The sequence below is a fragment of the Hirundo rustica genome, chromosome 14, assembly GCF_015227805.2.
Source record: "Hirundo rustica isolate bHirRus1 chromosome 14, bHirRus1.pri.v3, whole genome shotgun sequence".
Classification (NCBI taxonomy): Eukaryota; Metazoa; Chordata; class Aves; order Passeriformes; family Hirundinidae; genus Hirundo; species Hirundo rustica.
The window spans coordinates 1,922,257-1,938,632 of NC_053463.1; the positions used below are offsets into that span (position 1 = coordinate 1,922,257).

At 47.9% G+C, this 16,376-nt stretch overlaps 1 protein-coding gene across 1 annotated transcript in view; it reads left to right on the forward strand.

Annotated features, from left to right (window-relative positions):
* Nucleotides 1–14,247, forward strand: part of UBTD2 (ubiquitin domain containing 2) — a 39,905-nt gene extending 25,658 nt beyond the window's left edge. Inside the window, exon 3 of the mRNA XM_040078638.2 lies at nt 13,810–14,247. Coding sequence (XP_039934572.1) covers nt 13,810–14,207 — 398 coding nt within the window. The 3' untranslated portion in view covers nt 14,208–14,247. The remainder of the gene's footprint in view (nt 1–13,809) is intronic.
* The last annotated feature ends 2,129 nt before the right edge of the window (nt 14,248–16,376 follow it).

Below are 16,376 nucleotides of genomic sequence, written 5' to 3' on the forward strand. Positions count from 1 at the left end.
CAACCAAACCAAAAATTTGAAAAAAAAAAAAAAAGATTTTTCACTCATTTTTTCTTCTGCACAATGATGCAATACCACAGGCTGTGGTGTTTCCTTTCATTTATTTGCTGTGTTTACGACAAGAAGCTGAAAAAACCACAACCCAACCCAAGCCCTACCTGCACGTCTGAGTGTCCCTGTGTTCAGGCCGTGGATTCCTGAGAAAATGAAACCTTGCAGGGAGTGGAGGAGCGAGAGGAAGGGGCTGGGGACTGAGTGAGGACTGACAGGTACAGATTCTGCACACAGAGACTCGGCCTTAGCTGATGCTGCAAAAAGAAAATTTGCTTTTTTTTATTCCAGAATCCTACAGGAAAGGGAGGGGGAAAAAAAAAAAAAAAAAATCTCTTCTGAGGCTGCTTTCAGCCAGATCTGTCACTTGTCTGGTGTGAGGGAGACTCTCACCAGTGTAATTTTTCTAATGGATGCCTTTTGCTGGCTTCTGCTGTTAAAAATAGCATGTAAGAAGTATTAAATAAATAAATGAGCTAGTGGGATGGGCTTAGCACTTCTCATCTATCTTGGGTGACTCTGTGGGATGGATTTAAAAATAGAAATAACGTTATCACCGATTTATACTTTTTTTTTTTTTCCTTTTCCCCCCTCCTCCTGTCTTAAAGTAGCACATCCTGTATATTTTATTAATGAGTCAATTTAAATTTAAACGAAGAAGAGTTTTCCATACTTCTCAGCTATCAAACAGGAAATCTTGGAGCGTGTAGTATTTTATAAAAATGTTAATGTTGAGCTGAACTTGGCCTGCAAGTCGTTAATATTAATTGCAGTCTGGCTGGGGTTAAGTGGAGTTTTTAAATTCCAGGATGGGCACTTCATGTGCTGCAGGATATTGGGGTTTGCATATTTGCAACCCTTCAATTATTTTGCTTTGTTGCTAAAATATAAATTGGAGATGGCAGAAAAACCTCAATTTACACAGGGGGAAGTTGTAATAAAATCCAGGTTACCTTTACCCTCAATTCCATTCCCCCATCAGCTTTGGGTCAGGGGTGTTTTTAACCCTTATCAGTTGTAGGCAATAAATTCCAGGATGGACACTTCACGTGCTGCAGGCTTCTCGGGATTTGGGGCTTTAGCTCCTTCCCTGCTGTCTGAGTGATAAAAGGGTTTCTCTGCTGGGTTTTCAGCTTTCCTGGTCCCTCAAACCCAGCTCCTGTGGCTCCAGCTGGCTTTTCCAGGGAGCAGCTCTTGCTGAGCTCCCCAAAAATGGGGATGGGAATATTTCCCTGGAATGCTGAGGAGAAGTCAAGGACCTCACTGAAATATTCCCACCCTGAATAGAGCGTTTTCTTCTCCGTTGGGTGAAATATTAATTAGAAAAGCCTAAAAAAAAGTCCTAAATGACAACAAGAAAACCCTTCAGAGCCAAGAGCAGCAGTGTGGGGAAGGCACGGCGTGTTTCCCACAAATTCCCAATTCCAGCACAACTCCACCAATGAAATCACTCACAGTCCCAGAAATTATTCAGGTTGGAAGAGATTTCCAAGGTCGAGTCCCACTCGTGGCCAGTCCCACCTTGTCACTGAGTGCCACCTCCAGATCCCTCAGTCTCATCAGTACCACAGGTAAGTCCAATATTGCCTTCACACAGAAATGAAGTTAAAGGCAGGATTCCATCTCTGGAGCTGCCTGATTTCCAGGAGAAGCGCACAACTCTGTGGGATCTGTTCCCTGGACACCTCCAGGGATGGGCACTCCACCAGCAGCTTTGGGTTGCGAGTGTTTTTATCAGTTGTTGTCACTTTAAAAAGTTGCCCTTCGCTATGTTGAAAACTCCCTTTTTTATTTGTGTTGATGAAAAACCTCCGTTTATTGAGTCCATTTATTTTATTTTATGTTGATGGAAAGCTGAGCTGTCAGTGTGTGCTCACGGCCAAGCATTAGTATTGAAATTCGCGCAGTAATTCAGAAATATCTGCCACAAAATGCAATAAAATGCAGGAGGTTTTTAACACTGAGCGTTCCGGGGATGGTTCCTGTAAATTAAACAGCTCCAGAAGTGGAACTCTCTCGTTTTGCAGTGCTTTTTGTGTGCTTGCAATATTGGGCTTCCCTGTTGTGTTGATGGGTTGGTGATGGACTGAATCCGTACAGTGAATTTTGCAGGGGCATCTTTAGCATTTAGATTGAATCCCCTGTGAATTGCTGCCCTTAAAGCCACGAGGTCCTTGTGGTTTTTTTCTTCCTCTTGTCCCTGAAAGTTGTTGTATCCGTTGCTGGGAATTAAAGCTGTAGGAATCGCTAGCTTGTCTGAAGAGAGGCTTTTTAATCATCATCAAAAATCACATTTTTGGTGGAGTCCATTCTCTACCCACGTGTACAACATTGTTGGCTGACATGTTTTTCTGTGAGGATACCGAATACTCTCTCAGGTTTCTCTAATGCCCCTTTAAAAGGGGACTAAATGGTATTTTGGTGACTGGGGCTGTCTAATTTTAGATTCCAGCAGAGTTATGAAAGCTTTGGGAGGTCTGACTATCAAAGCCTGTCTGTCAATGTGATCAGCAGTAGTACTGAGAGGAAAATGCAGGCCATGAAAGTTAAGGAAACTCTAAAATCTGTAGTAAATATCATAAAATTTATAGCTGAGCCTCCTGCTTTGCTGCTCCAGGGGTATTTTGGACTAAACTCTTCTCAGGAGACAGCAATTATTAGTTCGAGGGGAGGTTTTTCTGGTTTGTTTTTACTTCAGTTAAAAAAAAACCAACCAAACAAACCCAAAAGGCAGGGATTAAAACCCAAAATTGCTGCTGTCTTGTGAGGAAGCAGACAAAGCTGCTGCTGGCACTGAGGCCCTGTGTGCATTAGGAGAGCGCTTTTATTTTGCTTTTCCTTCTGCACATCCACGTCTATTTTTAAGGGTTCTTGACGTCAAGTCCCCTCCGTAGGCTGAGCTTGGCTGAAACGGGGAGTGAATGCATGGAGTATTTCATAAAAGGGCTGCTGTCATTCCTCCCAGCACCCAGGGGTGCTCTGGAAAAGGGCTGGGAGCTGCATCCCGATTTTGCTGCTTGGCACCTCGGTTCTGGCCAGTTTGGGTGTTCCAGCCTGGCCACGGGCTCGCTCTGCGGCGAGGGTTGAGCAGAGATGGGGCCGTGGCGCTGCTGCCTGTGCTCCTGCTCCCCTGGGCTCCTGGAAGCACTGGGACAGCCCGGATCAGCCCAAAATCCATTTCCCGGAGTGTGGGAGCCCAGCTCAGCCCAAAATCCATTTCCCGGAGTGTGGGAGCCCAGCTCATCCCTAAATCCATTTCCCAGAGTGTGGGAGCCCAGCTCATCCCTAAATCCATTTCCTGGAGTGTGGGAGCCCAGCTCATCCCAAAATCCATTTCCTGGAGTGTGGGAGCCCAGCTCAGCCCAAAATCCATTTCCCGGAGTGTGGGAGCCCAGCTCATCCCAAAATCCATTTCCCGGAGTGTGGGAGCCCAGCTCATCCCTAAATCCATTTCCTGGAGTATGGGAGCCCAGCTCATCCCTAAATCCATTTCCCAGAGTGTGGAAGCCCAGCTCATCCCTAAATCCATTTCCCAGAGTGTGGGAGCCCAGCTCAGCCCAAAATCCATTTCCTGGAGTGTGGGAGCCCAGCTCATCCCTAAATCTATTTCCTGGAGTGTGGGAGCCCATCTCATCTCTAAATCCATTTCCTGGAGTGTGGGAACCCAGCTCATCCCTAAATCCATTTCCCGGAGTGTGGGAGCCCAGCTCATCCCTAAATCCATTTCCCGGAGTGTGGGAGCCCAGCTCAGCCCAAAATCCATTTCCCAGAGCACAGAAGCCCAGTTCACCCCAAACTTTCTGGAGCAGCTCTGGCTGCCCTGCTCCTCACAAAGCGCCTCCTGCTGAGGAGAAGTCTCCCAAAGGCACAGGAATTGCTTTTCCATCTCAATGAGGGATCCTCACCTCCAGGCTGAGTGCTCCCTGCCTGGATGTAGAATTATGGAATTACCCTGCTCCAGCTTCCCACAGCCTGCTCGGGGCACAGCGGCAGCTCCTCCTCCTCTGCTCTCTCTTACTTTGGTGATTCCTGGCCTTTTCTGTGTCCAGCACACCTGGAAAAATGGTTTATTCCCTTTGGGAATGGCCATGGTTCTAGCAGAGGAGGTGCTTTGTTGTTGTGCCTCCAAATTCCTCCTAACCTTGAAGAAGAATCACTTTCTTCAACAGCCTCCTCCAATCAAGATGCTGCTCTCCATCATTCCTGCTGCCGTTAATATTTTTTAAAACAGATCACAACATCCTTTCTGAGGGATGCTGAATTCCCAGTGTTTTCTTCAAGTGGAAGGAAAACGAATCAAAGCCCCAGGATGTGCAGCAATTATGGCTGGCTGGAATATTTATATATCTAAGTGCAGGTTAGAAACTCTCAACCCTTCAAATAAAAACCCCACTTACGGCTCCATCCCACAGTTGTTTTCCTTAAATATCTTCAACTTCTGCTCTTGTGTTTTGAAAGGTATTTCGAGGAGCTTTGTCAACACAATTGCTTGGGCTCCTCTCAAGTCTCTTCCCCTGTAGCTCTTGCCTGTCTGTTTCCTGTCTTTGGTTTCAGTTTGTCTTTTCTGGTGTGGGGAGGATGAACGCTTTTCAGAAATGCTGTTTTAGGGGGTGTTTTTTAACCATTAATGTGTGACCAGAAAAATTGCAGCTAATTCCTTTAAGGAAAAAGAAAACAACAAACCAAACCAACAAAAACGAACAAACAAAACCAAAACAAAACAAACAAAAAAAAACCCAAACAAAACCAAAACAAAGAAACAAAAAACCCAAAGCAACAAACCCAAGCTGGCCACGAGATGCTCAAAATAACCCCAGATTTGTGACAAAAGAGCATCTCAAATTCCTCACGTCGGAAGCTGCTTGTTGATCTGGGCGTTGCAGATGTTCCAGACAGGCGTGTGTCTGCTTTAGGTGAATAATAGTGCTGTGGTATCTGATGGTGGTCAGGACATGACGTCTGCTTTATTAAATATTCCCCAGGAGTGGACATTCACTCCATTATTGGCTGTTTACAGTGGAGGAGCCGAGTACCGGCTTCATCTGCCGGGCTGGCTGCCTGGGAAATGAGAAAAAGAAATATGGGCTCTTTAAAGTCTAAGTGGGAAATGGAGTTTAAAATGTGTTCTCTCCCTGAGGATTCCAGTGAGAGCCCCCTGAGCCTTCCCTGGTGGCCTCCAGGGGTGGATTGCTGGCTTCTGGAATTGTGTTTTGCAGGAAATGTGGTGTTCCTGGAGGGATTGGTGTAAATGAGGGGCTCAGCCGGCCCTTGGGTGTCTCACCTGCTTCTGCCTCATCCCACTCCTCTTCCATTGTCTCCAGCTGGTTGTGGCCAAAACATTTGGCATCTTCTGCTGGTTTGGCTTCAGGAATTTAAATAAGAATAAAAAAAGAAATAATAATTTTCTCCAAAAGCAAGGCAAAATAGGTGTTATGGCCAGAAGGGTCTGAGCTCCAGAAAGCTTCTCCCTTTAACCACTTCAGGGCAGGTAATGCTGAGGAAATCCTACCTGAGGTGTCACAGACAATGTGAGCAGCACTCATGAGGTGTTCCAGTATTTTTCAATATTTCACAACCTCCTCCAATAAATGCTCAGGCTGATAACTTCCAGTCTTTCGCTGGGTGTGTTACAGCGTGACCTCCGGAAAAATCCTAATTTCGAAGGATGTTCTTGCACCTCGAGCTGGGAGCTGCTTTTTGCTGACAGTTATCACCGAGAAAGTTATCCCTGAGAAAAAAGCTTTCTTTTTTTCTGCGGAGCCATGTGTGAGCCCAGCCCAGAGCAAGCAATGCTTGGTTTGTAGCTGTATTGCAGAAATAAAGAAAACCTGCAGCAAAATGAACTCTTGTGTTTCCATCCGTGTTCTGACTCCCTTGAAAACTGCACGGGAACAGTGAAACCTCCAAGGTGCTTTTAATAATTCCTGAGTGATCAAGGAAGGTTGGTTTTTTTTTTTTTTCAATAAAAGGTCACAGCTACAGCAAGGCCTTGAATTTTTAACCTTTCTGTGCTCTCACCATCTGCTCAGTGCACATTTGGGGCATGAAGCAGCACCAACATTCGATCTTCCACCTTTTTGCTTAATCAATCCTTTCTCCTTTTTTTTTTTTTTTTTTTTTAATTTTAAATAAAGGCACTCTGAAGGAACAGCACCCTGGAGGTGAGGAGCAAATAAAGCCACGCTGCAGCCTCAGATCTTCCTGTGACCTCCTTTAATCCCCTCCGCCCCCACAGCTCTGAGCCAGCCTTGTGCCGCAGTTTTATTTTCGGATGTGGGCGCTCGTGCGGGATCCTGTCGGGCTGCTTGACCTCCCTGGAGCCTTTCACATTATTTTGCTGGCGATCCTTGGAGACTGAGCACGTGAATGGGTTGATTTCCAGGCTCATTAGCAGGTCTCGGAATGTCAGCACGGGGATCCGGGGAGTTGGGGCGGAACAAAGGTGCAGGGAGATCCTCTGTCCGGGTCGCTCTGTGCTTGCCTTTTCTCCCCTGCTGCACACAGGTGGGTGCTGGTGGGGAGGTTTTTCAGTTTTTCTCCTTGGGGGCAGCTGGGAGACGTCACCACACTCCATCAAAGCCAACTTCGGTTTGGTGTTTTAGGGGTCATCGCTGCTGCTGCTTTACCTGGAGCTACAAGTGCTGTGTCAGCCCAAATTTCCTTCCAGATCCACTTGGAGCTCAGATTAAACTCCCTGAAATCTCATTTTGAGCAGGCACTGGTGGGCAGGGGGTCGTTTGGAGGCTGAGCTCCCTGCCTGCCGTGCTCAGTTCTGTGGTCACCAGTTGCTAATTGAACGTCCCAAGGAGTCGTGGTCAGGCTGCGGAATTGCCTCCTCCCTCTCTGCAATTCCCTGGAATGAGCTTGGAGCCAGGGGAGGATTGCACTCTGCTCCCAGGAACAGGGACAGGAGGAGAGGGAACGGCCTCAGCCTGGGCCAGGGGAGGCTCAGCTCGGACAGCTGCAGGAATTTCCCCATGGAAAGGGAGCTCAGGCACTGGAAGTGCCCAGGGAGGTTTGGATCCCCATCCCTGGAGTGTCCCAGGAATTCCTGGATGTGGCACTCTGTAGACTCCCAGGGACAGAAATCTGTCTGTGTCTGTGGTTGGCGAGGAAAAGGAAATCTCTGTCACATGGTTTTGCATTTGAACTGTGTCATTTATGGGGTTTGGGGCGCTGAGTGCCAGGTGTTCACTCTGCATTTACGGGAGCAGCAGGCTGAAAAAATCAATGGTATCCAAGGCAGTGAGAACTTCTGTAAATCTGGGTTCAGCCTCACCCTGAACAGGTGACCTGGGCGCTTTCAACCCTGCCAGGGTAGCTGTGCTGGGAGGGATGCAATGCAGCCTCAGGTGATGATGATACTCTGCTTTCCTTTTCTCCTCCAAAACCCTCCAGCCCCTTGAAGAAGCTAGATCATGCAGAACAGCAAATGTAAATGAAGAGGGTACACAGAGAAGCTCTTTTACCAACCATTTTATTTTTAAATTTTTATCTAAGAAGCCTGTCTAGACAGGCATCTATTTTCATGACATGCAAAGCAGAGTAGTAGATGAATACTTCATTAGGAAAATGACTTGTCATCTTTGAACCCTGATGGAATATCTCTTGGAAGCTGTTCCCTCCATGCAATATTAGATCCAAGTTTTACAGGGAAGTGGCAGTACATATGGTGTTGTTAACACGACAACTACCGAGCATTAATGCATAATTGCTTTATTTATCAAAGCCGGTGATGGAAAGCCAATGAACTGCACAGAAGGGATGAATTCGAGCTCTGGTGAAGCTGTTTTAGGGAAGGAAGGATTTGTGGAAGTTACACTGCTGTGGAATTCGGAGCTTTCTCCTGTAGGTCCCTTCCCTGCTCTCCCATTTTCCCTCAGGTGAGCGAGGTGGGGTGACAGATTCCAGCTCCTCTGACAGGATTGCCACTGCTGCTGTTGGCATTAGTGTGATTTTTAAGAGGAATTTTGAGGGATTTGGTTCAGAGCCCTGAGCAGCCCTGTCCAAGGTGTCCCATCCCCGTTCCCTGTGCCGATCCCTCTGCTCTCCCCGCTCCAGCACATCGGGCACAATCAGGGGTGCACACCCGGGAGCTGGGGCTAAAATCTCAACAGCAGTGCCTCATTTAGCTAGTGCAGAAATGCCCCCGTTTCGGAAGGCTGTGTTAATTACCTTCCACCTTCAGCCTAGTTAATTTGTGCTAACGAACGAAGCGATGCCGGTGCTCTGCTGTGACGAAGGGAGAGGATCGGCGAGCCCAGCCATGCACACGGCACACGTGCAGCTGGCTTTTCCCAAAATTTGGGTTGGAAGGGACCTTAAAGCTCATCCAGTCCCACCCCCTGCAGTGGCCAGGGACACCTTGCACTATCCTAGCTTTTTCCAACCTGGCCCTGGACAATTCCAGGGATGAGATAGCCACAATTTCTCTGGACGACCTGTTCAGTTAGGAACCTGCCCTGTGTGTTAGGGTGAGTTCTGCTTGGTTGGAGGCAGGATGCCTTGGATACACCCGAGGGGTCTTTGGTTGGATTCTCCAACTGGGATCTGCTCTTTCAAAAGTATTATTTTGGTATTAGAGCGTGAGGAAAACCTTCTTTCTCTGGAGAGTGGCAGAGGCCTGGAACAGCTGCCCAGGGAGGTTGTGGAATTCCCTTTCTGGAGATATCCCAAACCCACCTGGATGTATCCCTGCTCCAGGTGACCCTGCCTGGGTGATCTCCAGAGGTCCCTTCCATTCTGTGATTGCAGGAAAAGCGGCTGGGTAGGACCCTTGAGGTTGGGAAGGATGTCAGAGTCTCCTCATTTCCCTCTCTTTTCGATTTCAACTCGTGCCAGTTGCCCCAAGTGGCAATGAGACACAATGAGCTGGTGCTGCTCACCAAGAGCTCCTGGAGCTCCTGGGATCTCCTGCTGGCTCTGGGAGTTGTTTTCCAGCGTGGAACGGAGCCAGACCGATAATGTTCCCATAATGGAAGAGCTGTTTCTCCGTGGATTTGAAATGAGAATTATTAAATGCTTCGTGCTCGTTATCTGCAAACCCCGTTCTTGAAGGAGCTGCAGTGACAGAGGGAGGAGAGCAGAGCTGCCCTAGGATCCAAACTGCCCCTTTGTCCAGGAGCTCCCTGGCAGTTCAGATCCATGAAAATCCCGTATGCAGGAAGCACAGGAGGGGGTTTATATGGGTGGTTTATTTTCAAGGGTTTCCCCCACATCATTAATTCCTGTCGCTGATTGATTGTTCTCTGCACACGGTGCAGAGCACCACACGTTTCCCTCTGGAAAACGGGAATGCCACGCTGGGAACAGGAGCCTTGGACACCGGCAGGGATGAATTCTGTTGGGATTGAGTCAGGAAGAGTGAGTTTTGGTGTGAATTCCTCCCAGTCTGGGCTGTCTGGAGGTGAGTGGAGCAGAGCACGGCGTGTTTGCTCTTGTCCCAGCCCTGCTCCCTCCACCTCTCCCACGTGCTCCTGATGCCAGCACAGGGAGGTTTTTCCCTTGTAAAATCTTGTATTTCCCAGCTCAGACCTGGAATCAGCAGCTAATAAAGAAATAATCCAGCTTTTCTGCCTCATCTTTGCTCTCTAGGAACTGCTCTGCTGTAGGACCCAGAGACCCCTTTGTTTTCCTACTGAATTTCAGGCATTAGTGATTTATATTGTGTCCAAATCAATACTCCACAGGTGAGAGCTCTGCTATCCCAAATTTATTCAGCAATCCAGGCTCAGCTTGGCTTTGGAGTGGAGATTTTCAGTCAGAAAAACAATTGAACCAGCTGTTCCTTGGGCAAATGTGTTACACACAGACAGTCTCCTTAAATTAGCTGAGTCTCACTGCACTGCTGCATTTTGCGTTGTGTTGTCTTAATTTCTCTTCCTGCAGCAAATCTGTCTGAGGGGAAAAAAAAAAAAAAAAAAAGAAAAAAAAGACTAAAATCTGCTCAGTTCTTTAAGTTTTGGGTGTTTCTGAGCAATGCTCCTCGAAATTGCTCTATAAACATGAAGGCACTTTATTAACACAAAACAAGAATTTTCCTGCTTTTCCTGAAGAGAATGGTGTGCAGCTGGAGGGAATGCCAAAATGCCATTTCAAATGCATTAAAACTTTTTGTGTTTCCAGTGTGGCCGTATTTTCTTGACTGAATAGCTCCTGCAAAAGTTGACCTTCCTGGCATTGAGATCTCTTAAATTGTTGGTCCTGCAGGAGGATAAGCCCCAACCCTGAACTGCTTGGGGGTGGAAGCAGTATTTTAACCAGTCCTTTTTAGCGTTTTCCCTTCTCAATTCCGTGAAATACCCTCATAATCTTCATAAAACAAAATTTTTTTTGTGGCTGGCAAAGAAATCCACTTCAAAATGTTCCTGTTCCTTATGCTCGATGATCACATCTGCTTATTTCTCCCTCTGAAATTCTCAAGCTGTCTCCTACCTGGATAACAACCAACAAGAAGCTCCTTCCAGAATTTCCTCACTCTCCAAGCCGGTGTTAGTTCTGAAATATTAAAATAATCCCATCTGCTGTTGTTTTTTTTTGCATTGTATCTTCTCGTCTGCCACCCTTCCTTCCTGCCGCTTTCCTCCCGGAATCTGCCCCTTCCAGGGCTTTCTTTGGATGATCCAGCTGTGGAAACTCCAGTCCTGAGGCTTTGGCACCTGGAGCTGCTCTGGTTTGAGGAGGGAAAGGGGAGCAGGGATGGGAAATCTGCCTCAGGTGGGATGTGGGATGGTTTTTCCTGCAGCTCTGAGCACCTCTGTGCTGCCCTCTCCTCCTCTGGTTTAAAGAGGCTGCGTCCTTCCTGCTTGCCTAAGGAACAGAAAAACCTAAAAATAAAAAAGTTCTGAAAAGTTCTTCCTCTCTCGTTTTCCACTTTCTCGTAAAAAGTTGATACTCATTTGGTGCCCCTTCCAGCTAAATGTGGTGCAAGCTGCTGTGTCCTGCAGGCAGGATCAGAAATGGGATTTTCAGTTGGAACAGCGATGTTAGGAAGTGTTCTCCAGTTGGGATGTTTGATTTCCTGGGATGATGTTTGATTTCCTGGGATTTTCAGTTGGAACAGCAATGTTAGGAGGTGTTCTCTGGTTGGGATGTTTGATTTCCTGGGATTTTCAGTTAGAACAGCCATGTTAGGAAGTGTTCTCCAGTTGGGATGTTTGATTTCCTGGGATGATGTTTGATTTCCTGGGATTTTCAGTTGGAACAGCAATGTTAGGAGGTGTTCTCTGGTTGGGATGTTTGATTTCCTGGGATTTTCAGTTAGAACAGCGATGTTAGGAGGTGTTCTCTGGTTGGGATGTTTGATTTCCTGGGATTTTCAGTTGGAACAGCGATGTTAGGAGGTGTTCCCTAGCTGGGATGTTTGGGGACATTTCACCAGGATGAATGAAGACTGGGATTACTGCTGAGGTTTGCCATAACTGGTTCTTACATTAACAGTTTGTTAGAAACCATTTCTCAGTCTGGGCTGGGACTGTGGGGTTTTGTTGACAAAGAGCTTTCTGCTGCTGTGTCTTTTTCTATTTATTTAGGATTTTTTTTAGCTGCAGACCTCCGAGTTAGCTGCTGTTTGAGAGGATTTGCTTTAATATTGCTTATCTGATGATGATTAAGGAATCCAGTGTTTATAGCACCAGCTTTGACCTCCATGTTAGTTCAGCTGGGCAACCAGATAAATGATGAAGAAATTCCTCGACAAGCTCCCCACGTGTTATTTAAAATTAACTCTTGGAGGTGCTCTTCTAAAGCTGATGCATTCTTTTCAAGAGAAACGGCTTTTGGAGAACTTTTAGCTGCTTTAGCTGCATTGAAAGGCTGTTGAGGTTTGGATTTGGGCTCGTTTTCAGCAGCAGACTTGTTTCTATGTCTGGAATTTAGTCCCGGGACATTTAGCAAGTAGATGAGGAGTGAAATGAACGCTGTAAAACAAAACTGAAGTGTGAGAACTTCAGGCCTGGGTCTGTAAATGACAAAGAACCATAAAAGGGTTTGGGTCCAAAACAGCTTTGATAAAAGCTGGTTTGCTCTGAAATTCATTAATGGTAAAATGCTGTAATGAGTTGATGTAATTATATAATTTTATTAATTTTTTTGTTTGGTTCTCTCATAAATCTCAGGGCACAGATGTCTTGGTGCTACCTGTACAAAGAGAAAGCCTAAAACGTTGATCTCTTCATTGATTTCCTCTGTGTGTTTTCGCAAACACAAATTATCCTTAAAAAAAAGAGGATTTCTCTCCTTGCTGTTACACTGGGTTGGGTGACACCACATATCCCTGAGTTATAATTTTATACTGTGTTCATTTTGCTGATCAAACAGCAAAGTTTAAGACAACTCAGTGTCAGCATGATTTAAAAAACTCCAAATAAAAAAAAAACCAAACCAAGGAGCACTTGGCTGTTGTGTGCAGAACAGAGTCAGGGAGGTTTTTAATATTCTGCAGCTCAAGGACTTGGCTCCTCTTCAAACATTCCCAGGTCCACAAGGATGGGGAATTTGGGAAGTGACTGTGCCCCTCCAGGGGCAGAAATGTGGAAATTGGTTCTACAGGTGAATTCAGACATGGGGCCAGGGGTTTTATCCACGCTGAGAAGGGATTCCTGCTGGGATTTGGGATGCAGCTTCCTCAGTTTCCCAGCTTCCAGCTTTCTCTGCCTTGAATTCGTAAAACAGCACGGAAAACGCGCTGCTGCTCTTCCAGGGTAGTACTTGAAAACTATTTTATGAAGTAAAAACCTCTTTTATAAAGTTACACTGCGGAAAAACTCAGCCTGCGTTTGATGCTTCAGCGTGTGGTGGAATTGAGCACCCAGGTTATCCTGGGGAGCTCAGGGAAATAAAAATCCCTCCTGACACTCCAGGGCTTTGAACGTGGGGGTCAGGGAAATACAGAAGATACAGTGGAAATACAGGATGCGCTCCACAAGACGTGCAGGTGCAGAACCCGTGCTGGGCGTTGCTGCTGCGGCGCGATGGAGCCCCACGCTTGGGTGGCCGTGTTTGTTTGTCCTGGCAGCGCTCACTCAAACACGAGGCCTAAAACATCTCAGCAATCCTGGGGATGTTTGAGAAGTCACAAAATCCTCCCTTCACGGCGCTCTCCCGCGTTTTCACAGCTCGGGGGGCAGCGGGAATTGGTCCCAAGTGTCCTGAGCCTTGGCCATGCTGCTGCTGGGAGATTCCTCCTTGGAATGACACGAGAGCGCATCCTCATCCTCCTGCCTGCTTTGGGAGTTTGTCCTGGTTTATCTGCAGGTGTTTGGCTTTTAGGGAGGGCTTTTGTCTCAACTTGGAGTTTCAGTATGCAGACAAGGTGGGGTGTTGATGATTTTTGTCTGGTCCTTTAAACTTTCCGTGTTTCCAGGTGAGTGTGGCCGTATTTACTTGACTGAATAACTCCTGCAAAAGTTGACATTCCTGTCACTGAGATCTCTTAAACTGCTGGTCCTGCAGGAGCATAAGTAAGTCCAAACTCTGAACAGCTTAGGGATGGAAGCAGTATTTTAACCAGTCCTTTTTAGCATTTTCCCTTCCCAATCCAGCGCAATATCCTCATAAATCTTCATAAAACGAATTTTTTTGTGGCCAGCAAAGCAATTCACTTCCAAACATTCCCGTTCCTCACGCTTTAAAGCCCGAATTCCCACCTCACCTCTTGGGTGCTTGAACAACAGGGTAAAAAAACCCTCCTGGAGTGACAACTCCAGCGTGCAACCCTCCAGGAATTCCCTCTGACCTCCCCTCTCTTCTCTCCCCAAGGTGCTCTCACAGAGTGTTACGACGAGCTGGGCAACCGCTACCAGCTCCCCGTCTACTGCCTTGCCCCACCCATCAACATGATCGAGGAGAAGGGTGACCTGGAGACTCTGGATATCCCTGAGCCCCCTCCCAACTCGGGCCACGAGTGCCAGCTGCGCCTGCGCCTGTCCACGGGCAAAGACCTGAAGCTGCTGGTGCGCAGCATGGACACCGTGTACCACATGAAGCGGCGGCTGCACGCCGTGGAGGGAGTGGAGCCGGGCAGCCAGCGCTGGTTCTTCTCTGGGAGGCCCCTGGCCGACAAAATGAAACTGGAGGAGCTGAAAATCCCAAAGGACTACGTGGTGCAAGTCATCGTCAGCCAGCCCTTAGCAAATCCCACCCCGGTGGAAAACTGATTTCTGCTCGTTTTGTCGGTTCTTCTCCGCCGCGTCGCTGTTGTGGGGTTTGTTTTCACTGCCCTCTTCTTTTTTTTTTTTTTTTTTTTTTTTTTTTAATTTTTTGGGGGGGGATGGGTGGGGTGGTTTGTCCTGCTCGTGGATGGGTTGAGAGGAGTGACCAGCAAAAAATTCCATCTGTGATGGAGATCTGCAAAAACCTGAAAATGTGACCCCGGCCTCTGGGGTTTGCCTGATCTCGTATTGAACAGCAAGAGGAACGGGGCAAGGGCAAAGGAAGGGAAGGGGAGAGAGGGAAGGAGGAGACTGTTCTCTCAATACAGATATGAAATGATCCTGAAACTGCCAGCGGTGTCCTGACCCCTGAGGCCGGAGCAGCAGAGAGCACTTTTATTTAAAGAACCGACTTTGAACGCAATCGCTGTACCCCGTTCCGTATCAGCAGCACACGCAGCTCCCGTGGGAAGGAGCCGCTCACAGGGATCCCTCCGGGCGTGCCCGGGCCCTGATGGGGCACAGCCAGCCCTGGGCAGCGGAGCTGGGCTGGCCTTTGCTCTCTGGCAGCTCCTGGTGATGCTCAGGCCGAGCAGTTGTACATTCCGAGGTGGCAGCGCTCCGAGCCTCAGGCAGTAACTCAGCCCCGATGCTCTGCACTGTACTGTACTGTCATTTCCCTGCCCCAGCACTGGCTCAGCCCCAGCTGCTGCCTCCTGGGCCCTGAGCCTGTCCTGCTGAGCTGCTGTCCCTCAGACCACGGGGACGCTGCGCTGGGGTGAGGCAGCGCCGTGAGCTGCGGCCCCTGTGCGGCTCCTGTGCAGCCCCAACTGCAGCTCCTCCTGCCTGCAGGGATTGCAGCTCCCCATGCATCCCTGCAGGGCACAGAGCATGGATTGCAGCTCCCCATGCATCCCTGGAGGGCACAGAGCATGGATTGCAGCTCCCCATGCATCCCTGGAGGGCACAGAGCATGGATTGCAGCTCCCCATGCAGCCCTGGAGGGCACAGGGCATGGATTGCAGCTCCCCATGCTCCCCTGCAGGGCACAGGGCATGGATTGCAGCTCCCCATGCTCCCTGGAGGGCACAGGGCATGGAAGTTGGTGAGGATGCAGCAGCACACAGTTGGCAGCTTTTGGGGTGTCACTTTTGGGGAAGCCTTGGAGCTGTGGTGACTCTCCAGGACAGCTGGAGGTGTCCTCAGCAGCCCTGGGCTCTCCCTTTCTCCTGCTTTCCCTGCCCCTTTCAGCAGGTGACAAATCCTTTTGCAGTCCCAGGGATCGTACTGGGGCTGGGGGATCCCCGGTTTGTTCCCCCAGCTGGAGCTGCTGTGTCCTTGTGGCTGCTCTGCACCCCCTGCCTTTGGTGGAGATCGAGGCCCTGCTCTTTTAATCATCATTTCTGTTTGCTTGGGCTCCCAGCCATCATTGAGGTCACTTCTTCCAAAAGTCAAATGTGCCCTTAATGTGGGAATAGCAGATTTTTAATTTTTTTTTTTCCTGGTTTCTGTCTTCCCTCTGTGAATTAAGTGAAACCTGGGGGATTCCCTTGACGATTTTAAACTTCTGCTCCTTCAGTAATTCCATAGAAATCAAAATTCTGGCGCTCAGAAACCCTGAGGGAGTCCTTGCACCAGAGTCAGGATGATCAGGGACATCCCAGCAGGTGGAAGCAGAATTTCACTGATGGTTGGGAAGCAGAGCCACGTTTTGTTTGCATTTCCCACCCCAACCCACTACAGTATTTTTTTTTTTGCCCTCATTTTGTCTCAAACCTGGGGGTTTCTGACAGCTCCCCTGGCCCCTCTTGGTACAGGATGCCCGAAATGCAGGGGCATTCAGAGCTGTAGAAAGGAAAATGAGTTCCCTGTTCTCATAATCACCAAAGTGACTTGCTCTGCTTTTCTTTTTTCTTCTTTTTATTTTTTTTTTCCCTTTATTTTTAAAGGTGAAAGTGAGCTGATCAATACTAACCTAGAACAAGTTTTCTATCATGGAGGATTTTTTTAAAGATAATTTGATTTACTGTACTTGAGGTTTTTTGTTTTTTTTTTTGCAGCCAAATCTTTGCATTCCAGGCAAGGGGGAATTACTTGCTACATAAACAAGTCAAAAATCCCTCTTGGGTTTTCTCTGGGCAAAGGACGGGTTCATGCCAGGAGGACACTACTTGT